Source organism: Mandrillus leucophaeus, unplaced genomic scaffold (genome assembly GCF_000951045.1).
Source record: "Mandrillus leucophaeus isolate KB7577 unplaced genomic scaffold, Mleu.le_1.0 Scaffold259, whole genome shotgun sequence".
NCBI classification, from domain to species: Eukaryota; Metazoa; Chordata; class Mammalia; order Primates; family Cercopithecidae; genus Mandrillus; species Mandrillus leucophaeus.
This window is the reverse complement of record NW_012102687.1, coordinates 1808958-1834777: the sequence shown is the minus strand read 5'-3', so window position 1 is coordinate 1834777 and position 25820 is coordinate 1808958. Positions and strand designations below refer to the sequence as shown.

The 25820-nt window shown below is 34.1% G+C and overlaps 1 protein-coding gene across 3 annotated transcripts in view; it reads left to right on the top strand.

Annotated features, from left to right (window-relative positions):
• FSTL5 (follistatin-like 5) overlaps positions 1-25820 on the top strand; it is an 825267-nt gene that overhangs the window by 133725 nt on the left and 665722 nt on the right. For 2 of the 3 annotated variants that reach the window (XM_011983978.1, XM_011983977.1), the window contains exon 3: positions 1557-1587. In XM_011983978.1, the coding sequence (XP_011839368.1) occupies positions 1557-1587 (31 nt within the window). Of the gene's footprint in view, positions 1-1553; positions 1588-25820 lie in introns of all 3 variants that reach the window. The other variant, XM_011983976.1, reaches the window with a different exon arrangement.

The window sequence follows — 25820 nt, the reverse complement described above, 5'->3', positions numbered from 1 at the left end:
CAGCACACCAACATGGCACAAGTATACATATGTAACAAACCTGCACGTTATGCACATGTACCCTAGAACTTAAAGTATAATAATAATAGTAATAATAAACAAAACAAAACAAACAAAAAAAAAAACAAATGTTCTTTCGGAAAACTTAAGCCTGCTAGTTACATAATTATAAAAACTAATTATATTAGTATTTTTAATACAAGTAATGCACATTTAAATTTTAGTTTAAGTGACCAACAGATACTCTAAATTAAACAATAAAGAGCATAATAGAATTCAAACACAGAGGTTGGGTGAGTTTGGATGAGAGAATTAAAACACCAAGTTTTAAAGCCTAACAGAATTATATCACTAGGTTGGCTGATTCAATAAATACACATTTGTCATTATGCATTTTATTCTCAAATTCTAAATCTTGGATTAATGTTTGCAACAAAATCAGTTCTTTATATTTTCTTACTCTTTTGCCAAAATGTATTGGCATTCATACAGTTCTGCAGTTCAGTTTATATGTCATTGTCATTTTTTTCTTAGAAACATATTTCAAAGTTATTTTCAGTGTGAGACCCTGAAACTTTTAGACAGCGTAAACTGTGTTTGCATATTAATTGAGAAGTTAGTGCACAATATCCACTTTAAAAGTTGAAAGCAAGCTAATTCTTTTGGGGTTGCTTGGTAACTAATAAGGAGAATGTCAAACTGAAAGACAAGTTTGACTGGAGCAGCTTTTGAATAAATAATAGAATTGTTGTCAACTTTAGCCTTAAAGAAGTGAGATGGGGTCCAATTCTAAGTTAAACTAAAGCAAAGACAGTTGAAAAGTCTTTTGTGTTTTCTTAGTAAAATTCTCCCCTATGTTTGTGCCTAAACTTATTCCTTCACCAACAATTTATGATTAATGTAGAGCCATTGAAAGCAAATTCTGAAGGCATTATTTAATATCTGTTAGGATTAAGTGGAATGGCCTAAGGCATTTGAGAAGCATGATTATTTATTATTCATTAACCATTTTCTTATTTATTTATAAATCCATATTCATGCAATTTAGTGATTTCTTAGAGAACTATATGCCCACCAAGAGTTATTACTTCTCCAATAAAATATTTTACGTAAGATGGGGTATAGGGGCTCACCCCTCTAATCTTAGCACTTTGAAAGGCTGAGGCAGGAGGATTGCTTGAGCCTAGAAGTTCAAGACCACCCTGGGCAAAATAAGGAAGCCTCGTCTCTACAAAAAATAAAAAAGAAATTAGCCTAGAATAATGATATGTGTCTGTAGTCCCAGCTACCTAGGAGGCTGCAGTGGGAGGATCACTCCAGCCTGGGAGGCCAAGGCTTCAGTGAAGCATGTTCATGTCATTGCACTCCAGCCTAGGCAACAGAGCAAAATGCTCTCTCAAAAAAATTATACGTAAATATTTTTAAAGGTGAGAATCATGTTCCTGGGAATATGTACAAAAATCATTTTGATCCTTCTATAGTGAAACTTTATATGAAACTGTTGATCACATATTTACTTACATATTTTGACCTATTTTCTGTTTTATTTCCAGCAGGAAAAAAATCAAGAAAGTTCAAGAGTCAAAGGTAAGAAATGATTGCTTTAAGATAACAATTACATAAACTCATAAAAGAAAGAAAAAAGATGTGATGCTGCTTTGAATAAAAAGTCAAAAACGAGAAAATAATGATAATTAAAAATATTCAGTGTGATTTTACAGCCATTTTGAGCCTTTTGAGGATTTTGGGTATTCTTTCTTGATGTTTTCCACCTTCATACAGTGCTCTTGAAAACGTCAACTTTATTTTATTTATTCCCTATATTGTAGTGATTGAACTACTCCACCAACCATTTTTCCTACGAGTTGGTGTTGTGTCTCTTCTATGCGTTGGCAAATAGACTTCCTCAAAATGTGTTTCATGGAGACCCGACTATGTAGTCACTGCCATCTAGTTAATTTTCTACAAAAGGGCTAGAACATATTTATGCATTAAAAGTTGGCGATAGCTCCTAGTATGCTAATAGGCCACATTATTCTAATGTTGGAAGACTCTTTTCTCTATAGTCACATTCTTAAATTTTGAAGTTTACTCATCGAGATAATAAATTAGTCTATGTAGATTGTCATCCTTCAATAAAAGGCTTCCATTAACTTGTGCTTCTGCTGATCATAATGATGGCACATCACAGAGTTTTCTTAGGTTGTTCCCTCTGGCGTCTCCATTCACGTGTTGGCTCTTCTTAGTCTACATTTTGGGCTTCGTTGCTCACCTTTCCCTTCCCAAAGGCATCCCAACCCCAAGCCTGTCTAAGGAGTGAAGCACAGTTGTCCAGTTTTTTTCCCTCCTTTTTGAATAGAAAGATACGTTTACTGTTTTTACCTTTTTCAATGTTCTACAAAAATTTAAAAATGAACATGAAGTAGTTACTAAGCTTACATGGTCTTCTGAAATGCTGAAAGGGTAGTTACACTTCAGAGGCTCTCTAGATTGTCAATACAATCTTGCTTATTTATAACAAGTCCAAATAAAATCCTCTCTGCACATTTCCCCACAACTGACCGACTTTTACAATGTATTTTTTTCCATGTTGGGTCATCTGTGTGTCTATATTGCTGAAGAATAAAAAACACATGCATTTGTATTTTTAAATAATTTTGCAAGATATATTTTGTTCAAATGAATTATGTAAGACTGTTCTTCCAGGGATTCCCAAACTATTTGTGTGCATTTTCAGCAAACTGAAGTATTGTTTGTTATTTTATATGTGAAATTATTACACTTATTTATCCTCCAAGCACTCATATTAACTCCAAGTTTTATACTTTTGTGTTGCGAAGGGGAATTTTTACTTCAAGATGTGCTGTATGATGTGCATTTAAATGATACATGCATTTTAAGTTTACTGACTACGCATCTTCCTTCTTATGAAGGGTTTCAGGGTTTCAGGTTTATCTTAAATCATATTTGTATGCTTTTATAGTAAAATAAGTGTACTGTAACTTTCTTCTTGATAATTTATTGCCTTGGGCTATATAAATCATATCATCTGAAGTAGTAGAAATTACGTTTTTCCAACTACTCTCTAGGAACATGTTTTCTTTTATAATGCAATAACGATTTCAAGATGATGTTTGTCACTCCTTTCACTATTAGTAGCTAGCACATGGTTCAGAAATTTCACACACATTGTGGCTTTTAGACTACTAACTTTGTTTTTTTTTTGAGACAGAGTCTCTGTTGCCCAGGCTGGAGTACAGTTGTGTGATCTTGGCTCACTGCAAGCTCCGCCTCCTGGGCTCAAGGAATTCTCCTGCCTCAATCTCCCAAGTAGCTGGGATTACAGGGACCTGCCACCACGCCCAGCTAATTTTTTTTTTGTATTTTTAGTAGAAACAGAGTTTCACCGTGTTGGCCAGGATGTCTAGATCTCTTGACCTTGTAATCCTCTCGCCTAGGCCTCCTAAAGTGCTGGGATTACAGGCGTGAGCCACCGCTCCCGGCCCTAGTAAATCAGAGATACATGTTCACATGAGGACTTGTTGCTTGTCTCTACTTCGAATAGCACTACATTTTTCTTGACTATTTATGGGAATCATCTTGAAACGTTATTTTACTAGAAATTAGGAATGACCTCTTAAAAATGTTTTCAGATGCTAATATTGAAAGATAAAAACCCATTTTGAACCATGAAAGCTATAGCTTACTCATTGGCAGATGACAAAAATTCTGAAAATCAAATATTTTATATTCACTGATTACTAACTATTGAAATGTGAGCTATGTTCTCATTTGATATTAATAATCAATTATCAGCTAGTAATTCTTCGAAGTTCCTGACTAATTGTTAACCTCATTTATTCAAACACATTTATTACATTGTGAGGAGTATGTCTAGAAGTCTTATTTTCTGCATTCTGTGCCTATTTCTGCTAATGACAGCAACCTCAATGTAATGACACCAGTGCCCTGAACTTTTATTAATATATAAAATGTTTGTTAAAGATAACCTTCCATAAAATTGCACTGAAGATTATAACAGAAAAATGAGATAGTCCTACAGATTTGAAAGAAAGGATCAACTACCAGGCAGCCATATTTAGTAAAGTGTTCTTCAGTAATACAACAGATAAAACATGTTAAATATTGTACATTAGTGCTTAAAATGCATTGAGAATTTTATAACTATTATTAGACAATGTTTTCCTTTGAGGAGCATATCTAAAATAAGAAACACAATAAATTAGTTCACCCCTAATAATTTTTAGGAAGTATTTAAATTTATGGTTTCTTTATTCACTTATATTTGAGAGCATCTCTCTAGAGTTCTCAGAGAAAATGGTAATAGACTTTGAGATTTAAGTAACTATTGGTTTACAAATAACTTACAGAGTCTGTCAACTTAATAAAGTTTTTAATTTTCAAAATAATGTAAAAGATTTATGACAACCATAATGATAACATCCTTTGTGGAAAGTGCCTGTACTACTGCACTCTTGCATGCTCCTCAGTATCAGCCTTACCCTTGCTCTGTAAATACAAGGATGTTGGACTGTCCATCCACCGAAAAAGTTCGGTTGCTTTTATTGCAAAATTATCTCCTCCTGTTTTTTTCAAGTGGACACTCTTGCCTTTACGCATTCAGAAGTGATAAAAATAAAGTATGCTTTTTTTTTCATTTCCAGTTATATTTTGGTTAAGACTTTGCAATTAAGAGATACTGAGCTCTAAAGTTATTTCCCTAATGAGCACTTCCATATAATATATTTTAATACTTATATTTTTGTAAATATCTATTAGATTTCAGACATTGTATTGAGTTTTCTACATATATCATCTCATTTTAATCTTCAAATACATATTATTAAATAAGACTTTGCATTCATACACGCTAGAATTTTGAGAAATCGTATCCAAAGTATATAATTCAGACCGGGCATAGTGGCTCACACCTGTAATCCCAGCACTTTGGGAGACCAAGGAGGGTGGATCACTTGAGATCAGGAGTTCAAGACCAGAAGACCAGCCTGGCCAACATAGTGAAAACCAATCTCTACTAAAAAAAAAAAAATTAGCCAGGCATGGTAGTGCTTGCCTATAATCAGGAGGCTAACGCAGGAGAATAGCTTGAAGCCAGAAGCAGGTTGCCGCGAGCCGAGATTGTGCCACTGCACTCCAGCCTGGGTGACAGAGCAAGACTCTCTCTCTTAAAAAATTAAAATAAAAAGGTAAATAATTTAGATCAATATTGCCATTTTTGTTCTTTCCTAAAATAGATCATGTTTTATTTAACAAAATTACCAATTGTACATTAGGTAAATTTAGCATACTGTTATTAGTGATACTTTTTGTTATAAATTTTATAGACATGAATTTTATTATTTATGTATTATTTTCCTTTAATCGTGTGGTTATAAATATTGACTCTCTTGCAAATTTACATAAATACTGTTCAGTGCTTCATAACTTTAAGAAAAAAAATCGATGATGATAAACATGTCACAATAGTGTTCTAAGAAAGTATCTAGGATTTGTGCCAGTTTGTTTACTAAATACTTATCTTTGAGAAATGACTTAACCTCCCTTGATATGATTCATCTTTTTTGGTAAATATTAGCACAACATACCCATGGTATTAAAAGTCCTTTACATATAAGATATTCTAAGGCTTATAATTTTAGAAGGACATTAAACAATGGTATTATTATAAACATTTATCTTTCAAAACTCTATAATCCTCCATAAGCTCAATGAGACAAGTATTATGTCATATATATCAGTGAACATGAAAAGGGGAAGCCACACACTTGTTCTTCCTATAAAGCAAATGTTCTTATGTATATGAAACGACAGGAAAATATTATGCTAAGACTATATCTAATCAAATTAAAAGTGTGTATTTGGGACAATAAAGGTATTATGGCACCTGCAAGCTACACACACATACACACACACATACATACACACACACACACACTCTCTTACATACATATACATTACTTTCAGTTTATTTTTATGCAGTCATATGTTCAGATTCTCCTTTATTTTCTTTATTGTATATTGGCACCTCAGTGCACTGAAAATCACCTAATGTATCCAGGGATATATATTTATATCAATCAAGTCAGAGGGGTGTTGCTGTGAGAATGGAAATAGGGAACTCCAAATCTAGAATGCCTGAATATTCAGAGCTCTTTCTAGTAGATTAATCTCACAGTTTCTGAGGTTGGTCACTACTTCAAGGTGAGGTAGCCAGTCAGAAATGGTGAATAGATAGAAATGGGCCTTCAGATTCTTAGTATTGAAAGCCATTAGCTATATTACATTGACCGATTAAAATGTCATGTAAAACTGAAAGATGGTAATTCATGTATTTTAGCCCTATATGAGACTCTGTATAATTATTGCATGTCTTTATATTTATAAAATACAATATAGCCAGTAGCATAAGTAATACCTGAAATGGAGTTTATTACAATTTCATGAAATGCTTAGTCACTATATTTTTAGTGAATTGCAGTACATGCTTTATTTGTTTGTTTATTTATTTATTTAGACAGAGTCTCACTCTGTTGCCCAGGCTGGAGTGCAGCGGCGAGATCTCGGCTCACTGCAAACTCCGCCTCCCGGGTTCAAGCAATTCTCATGCCTCAGTCTTCCGAGTAGCTGGGATTACAGACGCATGCCAGCACCCCTGGCTAATTTTTGTATTTTTAGTAGAGACGGAGTTTTGCCATTTTGGCCAGGCTGGTCTTGAACTCCTGACCTCAGGTGATCCGCCCTCCTCAGTTTCCCAAAGTGCTGGGATTACAAGCATGAGTCACCACACCTGGCCAATACATGCATTACTACGAATGTTATGTTTGTTAATATTTAGTCCAGAAAGTTATTTTTGGAGTTAATCATTGCTTGTAAAATTTATGAAAATTGAGTATTTTTGTCTATTATACTCAATACTTATAATCCTCAAGTACCTAGAAGAAAAGAAAACTTACTCCTTGAAAATATCAGTCAAGGGATTCATGATTTATTTTCTGGGTTTTTAGCAAGCAGTAATGCTGAACAAATGTCAGACAATTTATATATGGTAGACTTGTAATAATAATTCTTAAAAAATAATTAAGTGTTGTAAAAGAATGTGAGGACAACAATGGTTTATACTGTAATTTTTATGCCATAGCAATTGCATTATATGAGAAAAATTCTATTTTCTCGGATTTATTTTATTAAAAATCAATTTTCAAAATTAAATGAGAGTAGAATGCATTCTCATGAGTAAGTATTGGTTACCTCAGAGCAAAATATCAGTGTCACATATACATAACTTGATAGTAGATGATTAATTGGCAACTCTTTAATTACCAATAAGAGAATCTAAAATATGTCAAAATACTTAACTTTATACTCGACTTAACAATACGAATGCAAATTGTTGAGTAATAAATCAATTAAAATGTAATTCTCAATTATAATGAGCTCATTGAAATATTTTCTGATTGTCATTAGCTGGCATCTGTTCCATTTATGATCTTTACTATTTAAAAAATGTCATGTCTTTATGTGAGTGAGATTTATGTTTTTGTGATAATGCAAGTTTTCAAAATAGAAATAGTAAAACACTGAGTACAAATTCTGAAAGCCATTACACACATAAGATAATAATTGCTACTTTGAAAAACATTCAAAAGCATAATTTCAGTTCTAATAAACAATTCTATAAAACAATGAATAATTAGTGACTATTCAAAATTAACAATTCTATAAAACAATAACCAATTCTATGAAAGAAAATTAAGTAAATTTTAACCTATTCACTATAAATAATCTAAATGATGCCATCAAATGCCTCTCTAAATTGCTTTCCTGTAATACAGATCTCAATGTAAGTAGTAACTTTTTCTGGGTATAAGGGTAGTATTTATTCTCCATCCTTTAAAAAACTCATTGAAATAAATTGTTACAATTTAAAATGATATTGATGGATGTCCTTCTGCCACAGGAAGCAGGGAGAAGAACATCCTTCTCTAGCTAATAATCCCATTTCCATCAACCAGAAGAGTTTTCAAAAAGTAACTGGTCATGTTTCTTGTTTATTCTAAGAAGGGCTCAATTCATATTATGCCAAACCACATAATCTTTCTCTCCCCATTTTGCAAATATCCTCTAGTTTTCAAAAGTTTACCACCAATACATTTTCTTATCCGATGGATCACTTGTCTGGGTTTCAGAGTCATTTATTTTGCAGCTCATTTTGCCCACCAGAAGGCAGTGCTGTTAAAAAGATATCAACACATTAGCGATGTTGGGGAAAACAACACAGAATAAATTGATTTAGGTTTTTTTGTATTAATAATAAATAATGAATTTGTTGAAATCTGCATTTGGATATAAAATGAATGGTATTCAGAAGCTTAAGTAACTTTTATTTGCATAATCCAGTATTGTCTTAACCTACACACTAACATCTCAATATTGTTCTTTTCTTTCAATCACCAAAACAAGATTTCTTGATTTCTTGATTCTAGACTTAACAGAGAGCTAAATGCTTTCTAGTGCAAGTTTCGTAAAAAGAAGTACATATAAGCTCATGCCTGTTATTCCAGCACTTTGGGAAGCCAAAGTGGGTGGATCACTTGAGGTCAGGAGTTTCCTAACAGCCTAGTGAACATGGTGAAACTCCGTCTCTACTAAAAACACAAAAATTAGCCAGGGGTGGTAGTGGACGCCTGCAATTCCAGCTACTCAGGAGGCTGAGGCAGTAGAATCTCTTGAACCTGGGGGAAGTAGGTTGCAGTGGCCAAGATTGTGCCACTACACTCCAGCTTGGGCGACAAGAGGAAAACTCCGTCTCAGAAAAAACAAACAAACAAACAAACAAACAAAATTAGCTGTCTCCTGAAATAGTTGAATGTCATGTTTCAAGAATATCAAGTAATATTAACCAAAATGTGTTTGATGGCTTAATTTATTTAGCTTGAAGGAATAACTTCACTTACCTAGAATGGTTGGCCTTTAATGAAAGAGCAGCTCTTGAAATGTTCATATGAATATTGCCTTTTTTTCTTACGAAAATCCCTGTTTTATTTGTCAATACAAATTATACAATCTATCACATTTCCTTTTTTGCTTTGTTTGTCCAGGAACTATAAACATGAAATTTGGCTTTATTAAAGAGAGCATATTTGCTTGGAGTTTTTAGAATATGTATTTCATCCTTCTTACCTAAGAACCTAGCATTTAGTTAAGTGCATTTTAAGTATTTTTATGTTATTTGAAATATTTTTTAGAATTATTAATATAAAAATTTCATATAAAAAGGTTTGCAATTCTGTAAGTGGTATTATACCCAATGACTTCTATGATACTAAGTAGATAGATGGGTTTTTTTGTTGTTTAAATATGATACACTATTTAGAGTTTTACCTATTATGCCAAAAAACAAAAAATATCCCTTTTAAATAATTATAAGATATATTTCACAGCTGCAGCTCATTATATGGGTAATAACTTTTTTGAATTACTTAATAGTAATAATGTCATTCTACTAAAATTTATGTCATTGCTTCTTAAATTATTGGGGCATGGAATCATTATCCATAGGACACTTGAATGGAAATTCTGCTCGAATATGCTCTGTACTATTGAAAAATTTCTATGTAATCCTTTATCCCAGAATTCAGACTCTGAATACTAGGCTCAATTATTTATCCCCCACTTAAGATTTCTTAATCTCCCTTTCTAACCTGTAATATAAATATAATATGCCACAAAGTGCTGTTTGAAGTATTAAATGAAGTTAACTACATAACCCTTTTGAGTAAAATGCAAAAAATCATGTTTTAAGTACATCCATGATAGAAACATATATATCGAAAGCCTCAATTTCATATAATGTTAAAATTAGAGATCAAGAAGTGTTGACTTCTATGTCGAACCATTATTTTGCAAAATTTTAAGTTATAATTCACATATTTTCCAAACTTGAAGATACCTGACCTACTGATATTAAGTATCCTCTAGTTGTCTAGAGGATACTTATTTTTAGACTAACACTATACTTACCTTGTTTTTCCCATGATGCATGGAGCACCATAATGAAAAAAATACAGTAGACAGTACTTTGACCATAAATATATATAAAAGATGCTTTCCTTATTTGGGGGGAAGTAAAGCATTATTCTCTCAGAGTACGAATTTGATGTTATAATAATGGCATATATTTAAATTTAGGGCCAAGTTGCAGTGGCTCATGCTTGTAATCCCAGTGTTTTGGGAGGCTGGAGGATTGCTTGAGGTCAGGAGTTCAACACCAGCCTGAAAAGCATAGTGAGACCCTGCCTCTAAAAAAATCAAAATAAATAAAAGAATTAGCCTAACATGGTGGCACGTGTGTAGTTTAGCCCCTCTGGAGGCTGAGGTTGGAGATCCCTTGATCCCATGAGTTCAAGGCTGCAGTAACTATGATCATGCCAGTACATTCTAGGCTGAGTAACAGAATGTTACCCTGTCTCTAAAATAAATAAATGAATAAATAAATAAAGGAATTTATCTGAAATTCTTAAAAAAAAAAACAAGAAACAAACTTAATAACTTAAACTATTGTTTGTAGTTAACTACTACTACATTTAGAAACAACTGCTGTGTGCCCCAAATTTTGTGGTAATGTTAGCTTGCCAGAAGAATTCAGGAAAAAAAAAAAAAAAAAAGATAATGGTAAGCTCAGCTGCAGCAGATAATGAAGGTTATTTAAACAAATATGTGTTAATTTAAATATTAGAAACAGTGTTAGGTGCCAGGGAAATAAAAAGTAAAGACAAAATTTCTGTGAGGTCCTCTGCCAAGTGCTTTTCAAGTTCTGTGTTACTTTATATAACCCGCAGAAGAATTGTATATATTCACAAGAAGGTAAATATTGATGATCTATGTATCATCTAAAAATGACAATTGTTACCATTTTGGTATATGTGAATTCGGAATATTTTTACATATGCAAGTGTATTTGTGAAAAACTTCCAGTATTGCTTTAGAAGTGTTAGTGAATATCCTTTTTAAAATAAAGTTTGCATATGCTCTGTGGTGGATTCTGTGAAATGGTTCACTTAATAACCATTTTAAACACCAAATGGCATGCTTTCCTTTTTATAGACTTTTTTACAGGGTCTAGTATATCAAAAGCTACATTTCCCAGATCCCTTTGCAGTTAGCCTTCTAGATTTGCTTGACGTTTCTCCTATCAGATTCATGCAAGCAGGGCCTTTTATGGAATGACTTACTGAAAGGTCAGCCCATTTTTGTGGGATACCCATTTTCCTTTCACAGATAATGGCAAGGGCCGTGTGGCTCTGAAGCCCGAAGCCAGCAGGTAGGGAAAAGTCTTCCTCTATGGTTAATTCTGATGATGCAGAGGTAGCAAATCCTTTCATGTCCCAGTTCTATGATGGACCTTTAAAAACTGTTTCTAACAGCTCACTCCACAAACCTTTTCTTCAACCCTATCAGCTATTTTCTACAACCCTTAATAAATCTCTTTTACTTAAATTAAGTAGTGCAGATTCTGTAGTCTGGCACAAAGATCTTTGATCAATGTATCAGTTCATTCTAGAACTAAGAACAACTAAGGATCTGGTATGGAAATGTGAAGTACCAAGGTATGATCAGACATTGATAATACCTTGTTCTTTTGGGAAGATTCTGGGAAGCAAACTCATCTGCAAGGCTGATGCAGGCAATGACAACTAGGAGGTACAAGATGTTAAGCCCAAAGGGTAGAGGAAACGTATGTATGGTTTAGGCACATATAAAACCAGAGGGTGCAATCTAACTTGCAAGCATAACTCTAGAAAGTTTTTAACTTAGATGCAGTAATGCTTCAAGCAGTCACTTATTCAGACTTAGGTGTTGAACACAAACTACATGCCATTGTTTTGGGCACTGGAGATACACTACTGAAAAAAACTTAAAAATTCTTTCTTCCTAAGTCTTAGATTGCAGGTCCTAGGAAATCTTAGCATACCACATGAGAGTTAATGTTTTCCAGAAAGCAACTCAAATCACCTAAAAAGATCAGGTAGCTTTTCTTGTAAATCCTGAGAACATGAGAGGTCTCTTTAAAAAAAAAAAAAAAAAAAAGTACAAATGTATGGGGATACACGTGTAGTTTTGTTACAGGCACAGATTTCATAGTGGCCAAGTTGGGGCTTTTAGGGTACCCACCACTCAGATAATGTAAATTGTGCCCATTAACTAATTTCTCATCATACCCCTCCTCCCATCTTCTAACCCTTTCGAGTCTTCATTACCCGCCAATCATTCTATTCTCTACGTCCATGTGTACACATTTTTTAGCTCTACTTAAGAGTGAGAATATGTGATATTTGACTTTCTTTGTTTGGCTTATTTCACTTAAGATATGACCTCCAATTCCATCTGCCTCTTAATCTTGTCCCTAAAACTCTTTCCAGTGGTTTAGAATCATGGAGATTAAGTCATAATTGTCATGATGTAATTTGCATGAATTCATAAAGGGAAAGGGCTCTATGTCACCTGTTGGCCCTATTTGGAGTTTGTAAACATTTTATTCTCCCAGGGATATGAAGCAGCAATGACTTTAATGGGATAGACTTAGAACACAAAGGAGCCTAACTTATGGTTTACCCTAGAAGATATCATTAAGTTTTTTCTTTCTTTATATGGCAATCTTTCTAATTTGCCATACAAATTGCTATCCTTTAATGGACAGGGTAGAACATTATTTTCTATTATAATTTTTAATAAATTGTGTTTTAAGTTTCTTTAAAACTCTTGGTATGGAGGTTATATGTAAATTATATACAGTGTGAATACAAAATATTAATATATGAAATGCAATCATAGATTATATGGCATATCATGTTTAATATATTATGGAAATAACATGTAATTAATACAATTATAATATGAAGTTATGATGTGTTTTTTTAATTACTTGTTTACATGTAAAAGGCAGAAATGCTGTTTTGTTAGATGAATATATTGCATAGTGATGAAATCTGAGTTTTTGGAATAGCCATTAATCTAAATAGTGTACACTGTACCCATTAAGTAACTTTTTTTTTTCCTCTGAGACAGAGTATTGCTCTGTCACCCAGGCTGGAGTGTAGTGGTGCAGTCTTGGCTCACTGCAACCTCTGCCTCCCAGGTTCCAACAATTCTCCTGCCTCAGCTTCCCAAGTAGCTGGGATTACAGGCACCCGCCACCACACCCAGCTAATTTTTGTATTTTTTACGAGAAACAGGGGTTTCACCATGTTGGCCAAGCTGGTCTCGAACTCATGACCTCATGATCCACCTGCCTCGGCCTCCGAAAGTGCTGGGATTACAGTTGTGAGCCATCGTGGCCGGACGTACCTTCTTATCTCTTACCCAGAAACCTCCTACCTTTCAAAATCTCCAATGTCTATTATTTCACACTCTATGTCCATGTGTACACATTATTTAGCTCCCACTTTAAGTGAGAACATGCTGCATTTGACTTTCTGTTTCTAAGTTGTTTCCCTTGAGGTAATGGCCTCCAATTCCATCCATGTTGCTGTAGAAGACATGATTTCATTCTTTCATACTAAGGCTGGGTAGTATTCCATTGGTTATGATTTACCTGTGTGTGTATTTATGTTTCCATTGTGTGTTTTATGAAGACTTTAAAGGAGAGCTAATATTTATAAATCTCCTACCATGTTTCACAAACCTATTGTTTATTTCTTCATCTTATTAAATCTTGAAAAATATCTCTGGGAAGGAGGGATAATTTTACATATAAGACAAATGAGTCTTGGAGATTAAATACTTGGCCAAGATTATGCTGTTAATAAATGCTTGGAGCTAAGTGTAATTAACTGTACTGTGTTTACTTGAGATTGTCACTCTTGAAATTATCCCTATGAATCCTATTTCAATGCAATACAGTTAAATCTTTCTATTTTGAGATATACCTATATATAAAAATATGTTTATTTGCAGTTGCCTAGTAGTAGCTAATGTAGACTATATCGTATCCATTGCAATATGGGAAGTTTTGTCTTCTCAACATTTGAATAAGTAGGTTAATAATTTAGATGCCAGGATTCAATTGAAAAATGTATTCATCACAACAAATAAAAATGTAAACAGCTTGCATAATATAAAATGGGAGACGGACTTAAACTTTTTCTACAATACAAGCAATAAAATTGCTATTTGATTTAAACAAACAAAAGATTAATTTTACTCACTTTTATAGCAATTTAAAAAATTTAAAAAGTAAAATTAAAACATGAAAGGACCTTTTATGAGGTGGCTAATAATGCAATAATTATTTGGTTCAATCAGCACAAGGCACACGATATTTGCTGAAAAATCATTAATATTTGAAATGCTTTGCTTGTTTTTGTTGTTTTCTGTTTTTTCTTTTAATTAAAAATATGTAACTTTTTTCTGTTTTTTTTTTTTTTCTTTTAGTTAAATGAGAGGTAACTTAATTTTCATCTGCTTGGTTAAATAGAGTCAAATAATTCTGCTATGTGATGAGTAGTCAAATGTCCAACTTGGCTTTGACATTCTCTAGCCATGTGACTACAGGCAAGATACCTGATTAGTCTAAGACTCCATTTTCTCTTCTCTAATTGAGAGCCAAACATTAGTCCCCATCTATTGAAGCTATGGTGAGGGTTAACTATGATTATCTACAGAAGTATTTGAAGCAGTTTTTGTTTCATAGTTAATACTTAATAATTGCTAACTTAAATACTATTGTAATTTATTGAGTATCTTAATATGTGAACTAAGACTGAGGGAATCATTAAATAACTATTAGGGAATCATTAAATAGCTGTGAGTTTCCATGAATGGTAGCAGACAGGTATCTGTAGCAAGGACATGAATACCTTTCATAATGGATATCATTTGTAGCATTAAACTAATTATCTATTTTTTTAAATATTGAGGTTAACTGTCACCGAACAGACTTACCTTGAATCCATTTTGTTCAACAACTTAAGTATTTAAATTTTGTCCATAGCATAAATTTATCCGTGGGGCCTGTGTCCCATGACCCTGGTTAATCAAGGCATGAAAGTGCAGTGTCATTTATTCAAATGGATAATCATATATTTTTTCATTTGCTATAAACTTTCTCATTTATAATTTGAAGATTTTTTGGAAATGTTTTTGTGAGGCTCAAATAAGATAATGAATGTAATAATATATGAGACATTATTTAGCATATTACCTGGAATCTTGTAGGTACTCAGTAGATGCTTGTTAAGTCTAAATTGAATTGCAGTTTGTGAATATCTATCTTTCATTTATATGTAAATTTATATGTATACATTCATATTAAATTCACAATGTCTCTAAAGTTTTGTAAAAATAAAATATTATAAAAATAAATGCATATATACTTATATATGCTTCTATTTGTAAATATATAAAATTAATTTACTTTCCATCTTTTGAAAAGCATATCATAACACACACACACACACACACACACAGAGAAAGAGAGAGAGAGAAAGAGAGAGAACCAATTTAATGGCTAAAACCAAGAAATCCACTTTTGTATCTTTATAAACACTCTGACATGTGTCTGCTTCATAAAGATATTGAGAATATATTTGTGAGTAACTGCTGAGTGAAGGAGTAAGATGTGTTTAAGTACAAAATGCCATTATACAATCAAATGAAAGTATTTAATACAACACACCATGAATTATACAGGATATTTCTAAGTAGAAATGTGATACATTTTTTAATCAAAATTAATTACATTCTACTATGTTCTATGCATAAATAGTAGCAAATCTATTCTCTCATTCATTTTTTATAGGGTATAATCCAGAAAAACAATGTAGCATAGACTAATGTTAACTTTTTACATTTGCTGTCATCTATAACATTTCAAGAATTGAGGTTGCAAATCTGGAAGTACACGTTTTCATAATGAATTGAAAAATGAGTTGGTATCTAGATCATATGATTAGCTAGAGTTTTAATGGGTAGCATACATATATTGTGATTAGTGCAAACTATTTTTATTTCTTAAGCAGCTTTAGGAATTACACATGTATTACCAAAGCTTCATTTCCCTCAATTGAGGAAAAATGTGTGCCGTATCACACAAACTACCACATTTCAGATGCAGGGAGAAAAAATATTTCTTTATAGATGACTGACAAAGTCAAACGTATAGTCCCAAATAACATGAATAATATTATCAAAGGGCTACAGATCCTGCAACATGACATTAAGTATTTTATTAGGATAATGTAGTTAGTTATCAGTGGATTGGTTACTGCAGTGATACTATAAATAATATATGGAAAATTTAGACTTCTAATATTGTTTCCAAAGTTTATAATTAAAATGTATGCAGCATGTAATTGATGGAGATAATGAATGAAGAAGACAGATCTGTCTAGACTGAAATGCAAGATAGAAAAATATGTAACTCCTTTAATATAAAACTATTAACTGTGGCGTCTGAAATGCAAGATAGAAAAATATGTAACTCCTTTAATATAAAACTATTAACTGTGGTGTCTGAAATGCAAGATAGAAAAATATGTAACTCCTTTAATATAGAACTATTAACTGTGGCATCCCAGAAGAGCAGGAACTGACTTGGGTCTTATTTAGGGCACAGTGTTTTCTCAAATTTTCTGGAACTTGAGAAAAAATACTGAGTTAGCAGATGGCACTGATTTTTTTTTAATTAAAGAAATGTAAAGCTATTGGACACAAAACACAAATATTATGTAGGCAGACAAAAAAGTTATGACAAGTAGGCTTTATTGCCAACAATGGTGAAGGAAGAAAGAATCTAAACTAATATTACCAGTAAGCATTTGGTAATTATTAAATAGTTACTCTTACACAATATGCTGCAAAATAAGGAAATAATTATTTACAAATTCAAAGTGTTATTACCAATTAACTACAGTATTAGGTATCAATAGGGTTTTTGACAATTTAATGGAAAACAATATTCTAACACTGTACAACTTATGCTGTTTGGGTAAAGTATGCTAACTTACATAATCTTGTTTTATACATTCTTTAACCAGGCCCAACTCTAAAAGTGGTGAGGCCTGAACCAAGAGTACAAATAAGGCACTCCACCTGCCCACACACCTTGGTTTGCCCTACTTCTCTTACTCCTAAGCACATGACCTTTTCTACCATTTACCCCCTAGGAAAATTTAAAACAAGCATTATCTGAGAAGGGGCCTGTGTAGGACCTGGAAGCAGGCACAGGGCTATTGTTAGGGAAGTCGGGGATCTAATTACATTGAACAGGACCCAGAGGAGGGCAACTCACAGAACTGGACTTAGCCCCATGAACTGCTTTCTTTGCAAGGAGGGGAACAGACAAAGTCGGGCTGGAGTGGTTCTAGCAAAGCAAGGGGCTCAAGACAGGAAGCCACAGCATAATCCCAGGCAGCAATGCATTAGAAGGTATAATGAGTTGGACAATATGATCTAAGAAAGGTAAAAGGAGTTGGGAAATTTGCATATAGGGAAGTTTAAATAAGGGACTCTGGAAGAACCATGGCTTACACGAGATAAAACTACATGCTGAAAATCTTGAGTGTGATGAACTTGTTATCAAACCTTTATATATTAGGAGAAAGTGCCATCCATTTTGTGGTCTCATTCTCAAACATATTTTAATATTCTGCTGACCCCATTCTCCTCTGATTTTAATATGCTTAGTGGTCTGCTGAAAGTATGAAAATAAACAAACAACATGAAAGCCAGAAAATGCTATGCCTTCCAGTTGAATATTATGCATTGTTGTTTGAAAATTAGCCTGCTTTAAACTACTCTTCAAAATGGCAATGGAAACCCTGTACTGAATCATAATACTTCCTGTTGTAAATTTAACACATCTTCCTCTTTATATGATCATCTCATAGGTACCAGATAACATTTATAATAATTTTAGTGTGATATAATAGAAATATCAGGAACCAGTTTGTCAGAGAACAATGCATTTTATTTTAGGGCTTGTATTAGTCAAGTAATTTATCTGAAAAAACAAACTTAGGTAGAGATGTGGTAAAGAATTTGGCTTTTCTCTGGTTATTCTGAGAACATGCTGGCAGATAATCTACATGATAATAGCATTCAGCCCATCTGTTATGTGGTCTGCACACCACAGGTCCGACGATCATAACTACAGCAGGACAAACCTGCACAGAGTAACCACGGGGGTACTTGCAAAGACTGACTCTAAGAGAAAATTACAGAGAATAAGTGCAGAGGGAATGTCTATGATCTTTATCCATATTTTTTAAAACTTTACTTTTAAAACATTTAACTAAATTATTAAGCCTATGTTTAATCTCCAGTGTGATCAACCTCCCTGGAATCTATCAGGAGAGTTGCAGGACTTCGTAAATTTACAAATCCTTTTCAATCAAGACTACGGATATGCTAATGGTTAGTGTGGATATGTGTCTCCAAAGACGCTGAAATGGGTCAGAAAAAAAGATAGCTTTAACTCTAAGACTACTGCCTCCAAATTTGAAAATCTATTCTAATTTTCTTTGATTTCCCAAATTATGTCCAGTCATGTTGTGAACTGTAATTCATCGAAAGTTCTATACTGATGTAGTATAACATGATAAAGATGCTCAAAAAATGCCAGGAACATGGAGATACTCCAAATATAATTAGAAAACTCATTCTTATTTGAAGCCTGGGGAAGCCATTACAGAAATTTAATAAGAAGACTAAATCCCCACGTAAGTTAAAATCTAAAGACACTAAAGTTCAAAGGAATTAAAACTAAAAAAAAAAAAAAAAAAAAAAAATCCATTATCAAACTCCTTTAAGTCCAAAGAAAATCAAATTTTCTCCATTTCTTATCCTGCTCAGAATGAGCCCTAGGGAATATCAGAGCCTGGTTACAATGTTGCTTCCTTCAGCAGTTGCAGCCCAGCCAGCTGTTTTCCGTAGGGTTGATGTGATTCTCTTACAACCTTACAATTTGAATTACTTCAATACCAAATTTTGTGTGCCTCTTTTTCAGAGAGTCCAAAGATTATCAGTCTATTCTTATCAAGAAAGTTTTGAAAAGAAGCTTATTTCCAAAACCTAGACAAAGTTATTCCACTCAAATTATGCTTTTAGAACCCAGAATTTAGTTTTGACCAAAACCATAACAGAAACTCAGTGCTATCTGAGTAAATAAGGCTAGAGAATGAGAATATACTTTATTTCAGACACTTTAGGATGCCTGTAGGTGGATGCCAGTTACCCAAATTCATGAGCTTTGAGAGTAAGTCGATCAGAAGACTCCCAACAAGAGGTTAATTATGGCAGGCTATTTACTGTATCTGTGAAAAAAGTAGTATCTAATGAACATTCCCTCCTTTCTCAGAGAGTGGCTAGTGAAACCTGACTACTTTATTTTGAAATTGAAGAAAGTAGAGTGAAAAACAGCCTTGCCAAATCTTTCTTTATGTAGTTTTCCTTCTCATCCAGCATATGAAACTCCTTTTAATCTCCTGTCTCAACTGAACTTTCCTTAAAACCAGAGACTTTGGAAAAGCTTACGTGCTATTTTATGGCAAGTACAAACACAGAGATTGAAGAGTAAAGAAAAAAGTAGAAAGGAGGAGAAAGTTGAAGAGCCATAGATGCAGTGCTTTACCAACCTGGCCCTCACAGTTTGCGACTAGTTAGTTATTTGCTTTCACAGGACATTTTTAACAAAACTGTCTGAAGCCACTTGGTCAGCAAATAGTTTATCCATCATAAGGAAGGGAGAAGAATTAAATTGAATTTATCCACCACCCCCATATTCCATTAGTCAAAACTTGCAATACAGGTACTAACTTTCCCACACCACAAGGTTGTGTCTGGGTTCAGGCTAAGTTATATCTGTGCTTTAGTGGGCAGTGTGTGGTGTGGCATGACACGTGGTGTGACATGTGGTGTGATATGTTACTGGGGCATACTCATGAATATCGGAGAAGAAGTGCATATTCCAGAAACTATTTTGAAAACGATGGAAACTTTTTGATTTGGCTCCATGACTGAAGTAACAGCTCAGTTGTGATTTGAGTCATACAGTCAGGAATCAAACCAAGTAAGCAGATCTGGAATGATAAGTGAAACGGAATCCATCCCACTTCCCTTTTTTCTTGAGTTCTGTGTTTCTGCTACACTAATGTTGCAATGCATATGACTCTTCAGTGACCCAGCCTCTCTTCCTTCATGTGGACTAACATTTATAGCCCCTTGCCAGAGTAGCTCATTATACTGCCTTATTGTGGGGCACTTGTTCATGTCTGTAAGTTCTACCTCTGTGGGAAAGTTTTATGACATTTTTGATTGTAAAATCACTCTGAGAAGATTTCTAAATTTATCGAGCCATTGATACTTCTGAAAGTTTGCACTAGGAACATAGTGAGGGCTATCGATCTGCCGTGGGTTTTTCAAGCCACTATCTCTCCTCAAATTTTGAATGTTTCAACCTTGAGTAGCATTTCTAGCTGCTGTTTTCAATGCAATAATGGAAAGGAACTTATCTTACTTTCCTACTTTCCTTCTTCTTCTTTTTTTTTTAAAGCCATTAGTAACCTGTTTATAAAGTTAGTCTCTTCTCTCCTATGTAAAAAGATAGCTATTTTCTGTATCTAAATGCCTTGCTTCCCTTAACCATCTTATATTTTTATCTAGACTTAAAAAAAAAGATTTTAGAGTCAATGTGTTCTGAACCTGTCAAAGGCATCCATTCAAACAAATCATGTTCACCTTCACTTTCTTGACGTAGATAATCTCACCCAGGAGAACCATGGCATGGACTCAGTCTACCATCAGCCCAGCTGCCATATTCTGTCATATTCCTTTTTTGTTATGCTTTCTTTCTTTTTTTTTTTTTTGAGATGAAGTCTCGCTCTGTCACCCAGGCTAGAGTGCAGTGGCCCAATCTCTGCTCACTGCAAGCTCCGCCTCCTGGGTTCACGCCATTCTCCTGCCTCAGCCTCCCAAGTAGCTGGGACCACAGGTGCCCGCCACCACACCCAGCTAATTTTTTGCATTTTTAGTAGAGACGGGGTTTCACCGTGGTAGGCAGGATGGTCTCGATCTCCTGACCTCGTGATCCGCACACCTCGCCTCCCAAAGTGCTGGAATTACAGGCGTGAGCCACCCCGCCCGGCCTGTTATGCTTTCTTTTATGGTGTCAATTCCACAAATTTATCTGACATGTTCTCTCATGGCACAGGAAATTCTTGAATGGCCAATTAACTATAACATAATCATCTAAATTAAATTATTATTTTTCAAATCTCTGAATACAAGCTAAGTTCTTTCACCATTTCCTTTTTAGCCCTGGATGCAAAGTGGAATTTGAAACATCAGATTCAAGCTTGACAATAATACATTTAAAACCAGAACCTCAGTAGTAGTATGTAGCATGCTTGGACTCCAGCTGTTTTGCAGTATAAAAGTCATTCCTTTTAGACAAGGCTGAAAAGCACATTGCAAATAGCAAATAACTGTTCTGTTCTTTAAAATCTAAGTGGTAGGTATATAGGAAGATGCTCTTTTCCATACAAATGAATTCTTGATTCAGATAAACCTGATGACTCCAGCCTCTGCAGCTCACTAGTGGTATCTCCTGAGCCTCCCACTTGCCTCCACAGATGCAGGGTGGCACAAGTCCAGCTTCTACAGACTGCATTGGAGAGCCAGCACACCCCAGACCTCCAGGCCTGCCCCTTTCCTCGTCTGTGAAGGCTCTGTGAGTGATGTGACATTGGCTGCCCTCATACAGTGCATTTTGGCTTCTGAGATCCATGAGGCTCTTAGTTTGCTTAAATCTAGATGTTCAGCACCTTTATCAAGCTCAATGCACTTTTGCTTAAGGCTTGAGGTTTGCAGGCATTTTTTTTTTTAATGTCTATGGATAAGTTTTTCAAATGCCACCATTACCAACAGAAGTAAAAAAAAAGTCACCATACATATTTGATTTAGGTTGTAGACAGCCTCAAATTTATTTACATAATTTAATCTAAACCTTTAAAAAACAAACAAAAAGACTGAGTTACTAGTGTTGCTTACTAATGTGTGAAGTCAAGCCATGTGCCATGATCCCAACCTGTAAAACCTGTCATCAAGGCAGGGAAGAATAATCTTAGAACAACATCAAAGGACCTATGGAGAATAAGCCTAGCTTCTATTTTTCCTTCCCAAATTATACTCTCAGAGAACTCCTGCTTTTTCCTTTAGAAATAATGTGCTCTGCCTTCCCAGGGGCATCTATAAACTATTTTGGTGTTCCTGGATTTTATTTTGCTACATAACATTCCTCAAAAACTTTCTGTAAGGAAACAGAAGGAAGGAAACATCAGGAGAGGAAGAATATTCTTCCATCTAATCTACACTTCCTGATCTTCAACACTGTCATTCCCAAAAACCTGGGTGAATGGACTGAATATTGAAATGATCTTGAGAAATTAGTCAATTGTAATAGACATTTGTGAAAGTATACTTATTTTTTTTTTTTTTTAAGACTGAGTCTTGCTCTGTCTCCCAGGATGGAATGTGCAGTGCAAGATCTCAGCTCGCCTTCTGGGTTCAAGCAATTCTCCTGCCTCAGCCTCCCAAGTAGTTGGGATTACAGGTGCATGCGACTATGCCTGGCTAATTTTTGTATTTTCAATGGAGACAGGGTTTCACCATATTGTCCAGACTGGTCTGGACCTCCTGACCTCATGTGATCTGCCCACCTTGGCCTCCCAAAGTGCTGGAACTACAGAAGTGAGCCACGATGCCCGGCTGAGAAGTTGTATTTTAATAAGTAAATTTCATAATACTCTAAGTTTCAAAAATTGTAATGAAATATAATATATAGAGGAAGGGGCGAAAAACATAATTTTGCAAAAAAAAGTTTCTAAGACTCCTTCAATATTATACTATTAAGCACTCAGATATTTGATTTTCTCTCAACATGCATTTCATATGTCTAAATTTCTTCCTTATATAATTTAACTAAAAGCTATAAAATAAATTAAAGCTTTCTATGAGAATTTCAAGTATTGGCAAAGGGGGATATTTTTCTACCAAAAATCATTTGGCAGGGTACAATTAAAATTCATATGCTTAGGATTATTTACTTTTACTTAAAATTTTTCCATAGATTTTATTAATTGAAGAAATAATTGGAATGTTTTGAACTATGGTTGAATTGAAATTTGGGTTATATTATTTCATTTTTCACTGTAATTTTCTGTTCAGTAATAATCCATGTTTACTTGAATAATTTATATATTCTCTTCAGATATCTAAGGTTACATCAATGCAAAAGAATAAAATTCTAATAACCTGAACAGTTGGAATAATGACTATTAAAATTCAGCATTTTTACTGCTGAATAAGTATGAAGATTTCTGTGGTAGCATGTTCCTCAAAATAAACTATATTTTTTCCTTGTCCTCACCTGAAAGGTGACATTTGACTTTATGTCTCATCTCTGTCTGTTGTCCTGTAGGGATACACACACAAAGGGTTTGCAAAAGTTGTGTTTAATTTTCAGATACTAACTAGACAGTATATTACCGGATATCACCCTTGGAACATAGTGCGTCACATGGAGATTTAGAGCTGTACGCACTTACTGAACATCAAGACAGTGCAAAGTGCTTGCCTAGATATAATAAGAATATACAATTATGAAACACATCACCTGTTCTCTAGAAGCTTGTGAATTGCTAGATAAGTCAAAAACACACACAGAGAGAAATGTAATGACAGAATAAACAAGACTCTAGAGAAGAATAATAAATAGCAGGTTTTAGGAAGACTTTCAAATGAATGAGATTTGATGTGGCACTTGAAAACAAATGAAACAACTGAAACCAAATATAAAGGTTAACAGAGTAAAATGATGGCCGGGCGTGGTGGTTGACACCTGTAATCCCAGCACTTTGGGAGCTTGAGGCAGGCAGATCACCTGAGGTCACGAGTTCAAGACCAACCCGGCCAACATGGTGAATCCCCGTCTCTACTAAAAATGCAAAAATAATTAGCTGAGCATGGTGGCAGTCGCCTGTAATTCCAGTTACTTTGGAGACTGAGGCAGGAGAGTCACTTGAACCTAGGAGGCAGAGTTTTCAACGAGCCAAAATTGCACCACTGCACTCCAGCCTGGGCGACAAGAGCAAAATGCTGTCTCAAAAAAAAAAAAAAAAAAAAAAAGAGTAAAGTAACGAGCACAGGTTCCTTGAGAGGGTTGGACAGAGAAGAGTCAGGAAACACAGGAAAAGTATGTCTTCCAATTTTAAGAAAAATATGATTTTTGTTACTGTTAGACCATATGTTAAACCATATGCTCTGGTTTTTGCTTTGGGAAATCTGATCTTGGGAGTAGGGGCAATTTGAATTCCAAAAATTCAAGTAATATCTTCTGGCATATAACTCAATATGAGCCTGGGAATGAAAATCTTAATGGTTTGGTGATAAAAGGAGCAATGACTCAGCAGAAAAATGCCACTGGATATGTGAGTGTTCCCCTAACTCCAAACCTCCAACCTTCCAGGCATCGTTGCACTCTAGTTTCACTGCCATGCACACTTCTCCTAACAATTAGAGGCAAATTAAAAAAAAAATCAGATGTGTTCTGCCTTCATGGGGCATCTATAAACTGTTCTGATGTTCCTGGATTTTATTTTGATACACAGAATTCTTCAAAAACTAATTACCCTAAACACAGAATTACCATATAGCCCAGCAATTCAACTTTTCGATCTATATATATAAAAGAGAAATAAAAATATACACCCACACAAAAAGTTGTACATAAATGTTCATAACAGCATTTGTAATAAGAAAAAAAATGAAAACAATGAAATGTTTGTCAACTGGTAAATAGTTAAGCATATATGGCATATTAATGCAATGGCATAATATTCAGTAATAGAAAATGAAGTACTGACACAGGTTACAACTCAGATGAACCTTTGAAATGTATGAAGTGAAAGAAGCCAAATGCAAGAGGCCACATTTTCTATGGGTTCATTTACATGAAATGATTAGAATAGGCAAATCTGTAAATACAGAAAACATAACAGTGGTTACTAGGCCTGAGAGTGGTGATATGAGGTAGAAGAGAGAGAGAGACTGCTAATGGGTATAGGGTTGCTTTGGGGATTATGAAAATGTTCTAAAATCAGATTGTGGTGATGGTTGTGCAATCGTGTGAAAGTCACTGTACACTGGAAAAGAGTGAACTACATGGTGTGTGAATTATTTCTTACATGTTCCTCCTTAATTTTTTTTTCTTTTCAGCATGATAATTAAATTATTATTTAGGACAATACATCCTATTAATATTTAACTTCTCTGTGATCTTTAAGAATCAAATGTATCTCAATTACATTTTAATAATTTTCTTCAGTATGCTTCTTGTTTTTATTTTCTCTGCATTTTTAAAATTTTATCATCTCAGAGTGCTTTAACAAATGTCTAATTTCATAGGTATCTCAATGCACTAGAAAATGGAAAGAAAAGAGTTTGTGATATATTGCCTGATACAACCTTGTTATTTTGAAGTAGTACTGTCTCCTGAACTCCTAAGTTCAGTGTGTTGAACTCTATAAAAAGCAAATTAACCTACAAGTAGAAACAAAGCATCAAGAAATCATTCAGAATCTCTACTTATGTTCATAGTGTGTACAAGAAGATAAGAAAATTCTGTAAAGGTTAATAGGTTCTATTTTTTTTTTTTTTTTTTTACAAAACAAACAAAACAAAAGCAAACAAAAAATAAGCTAAGAGACTTTAGTTCAAATTGCATG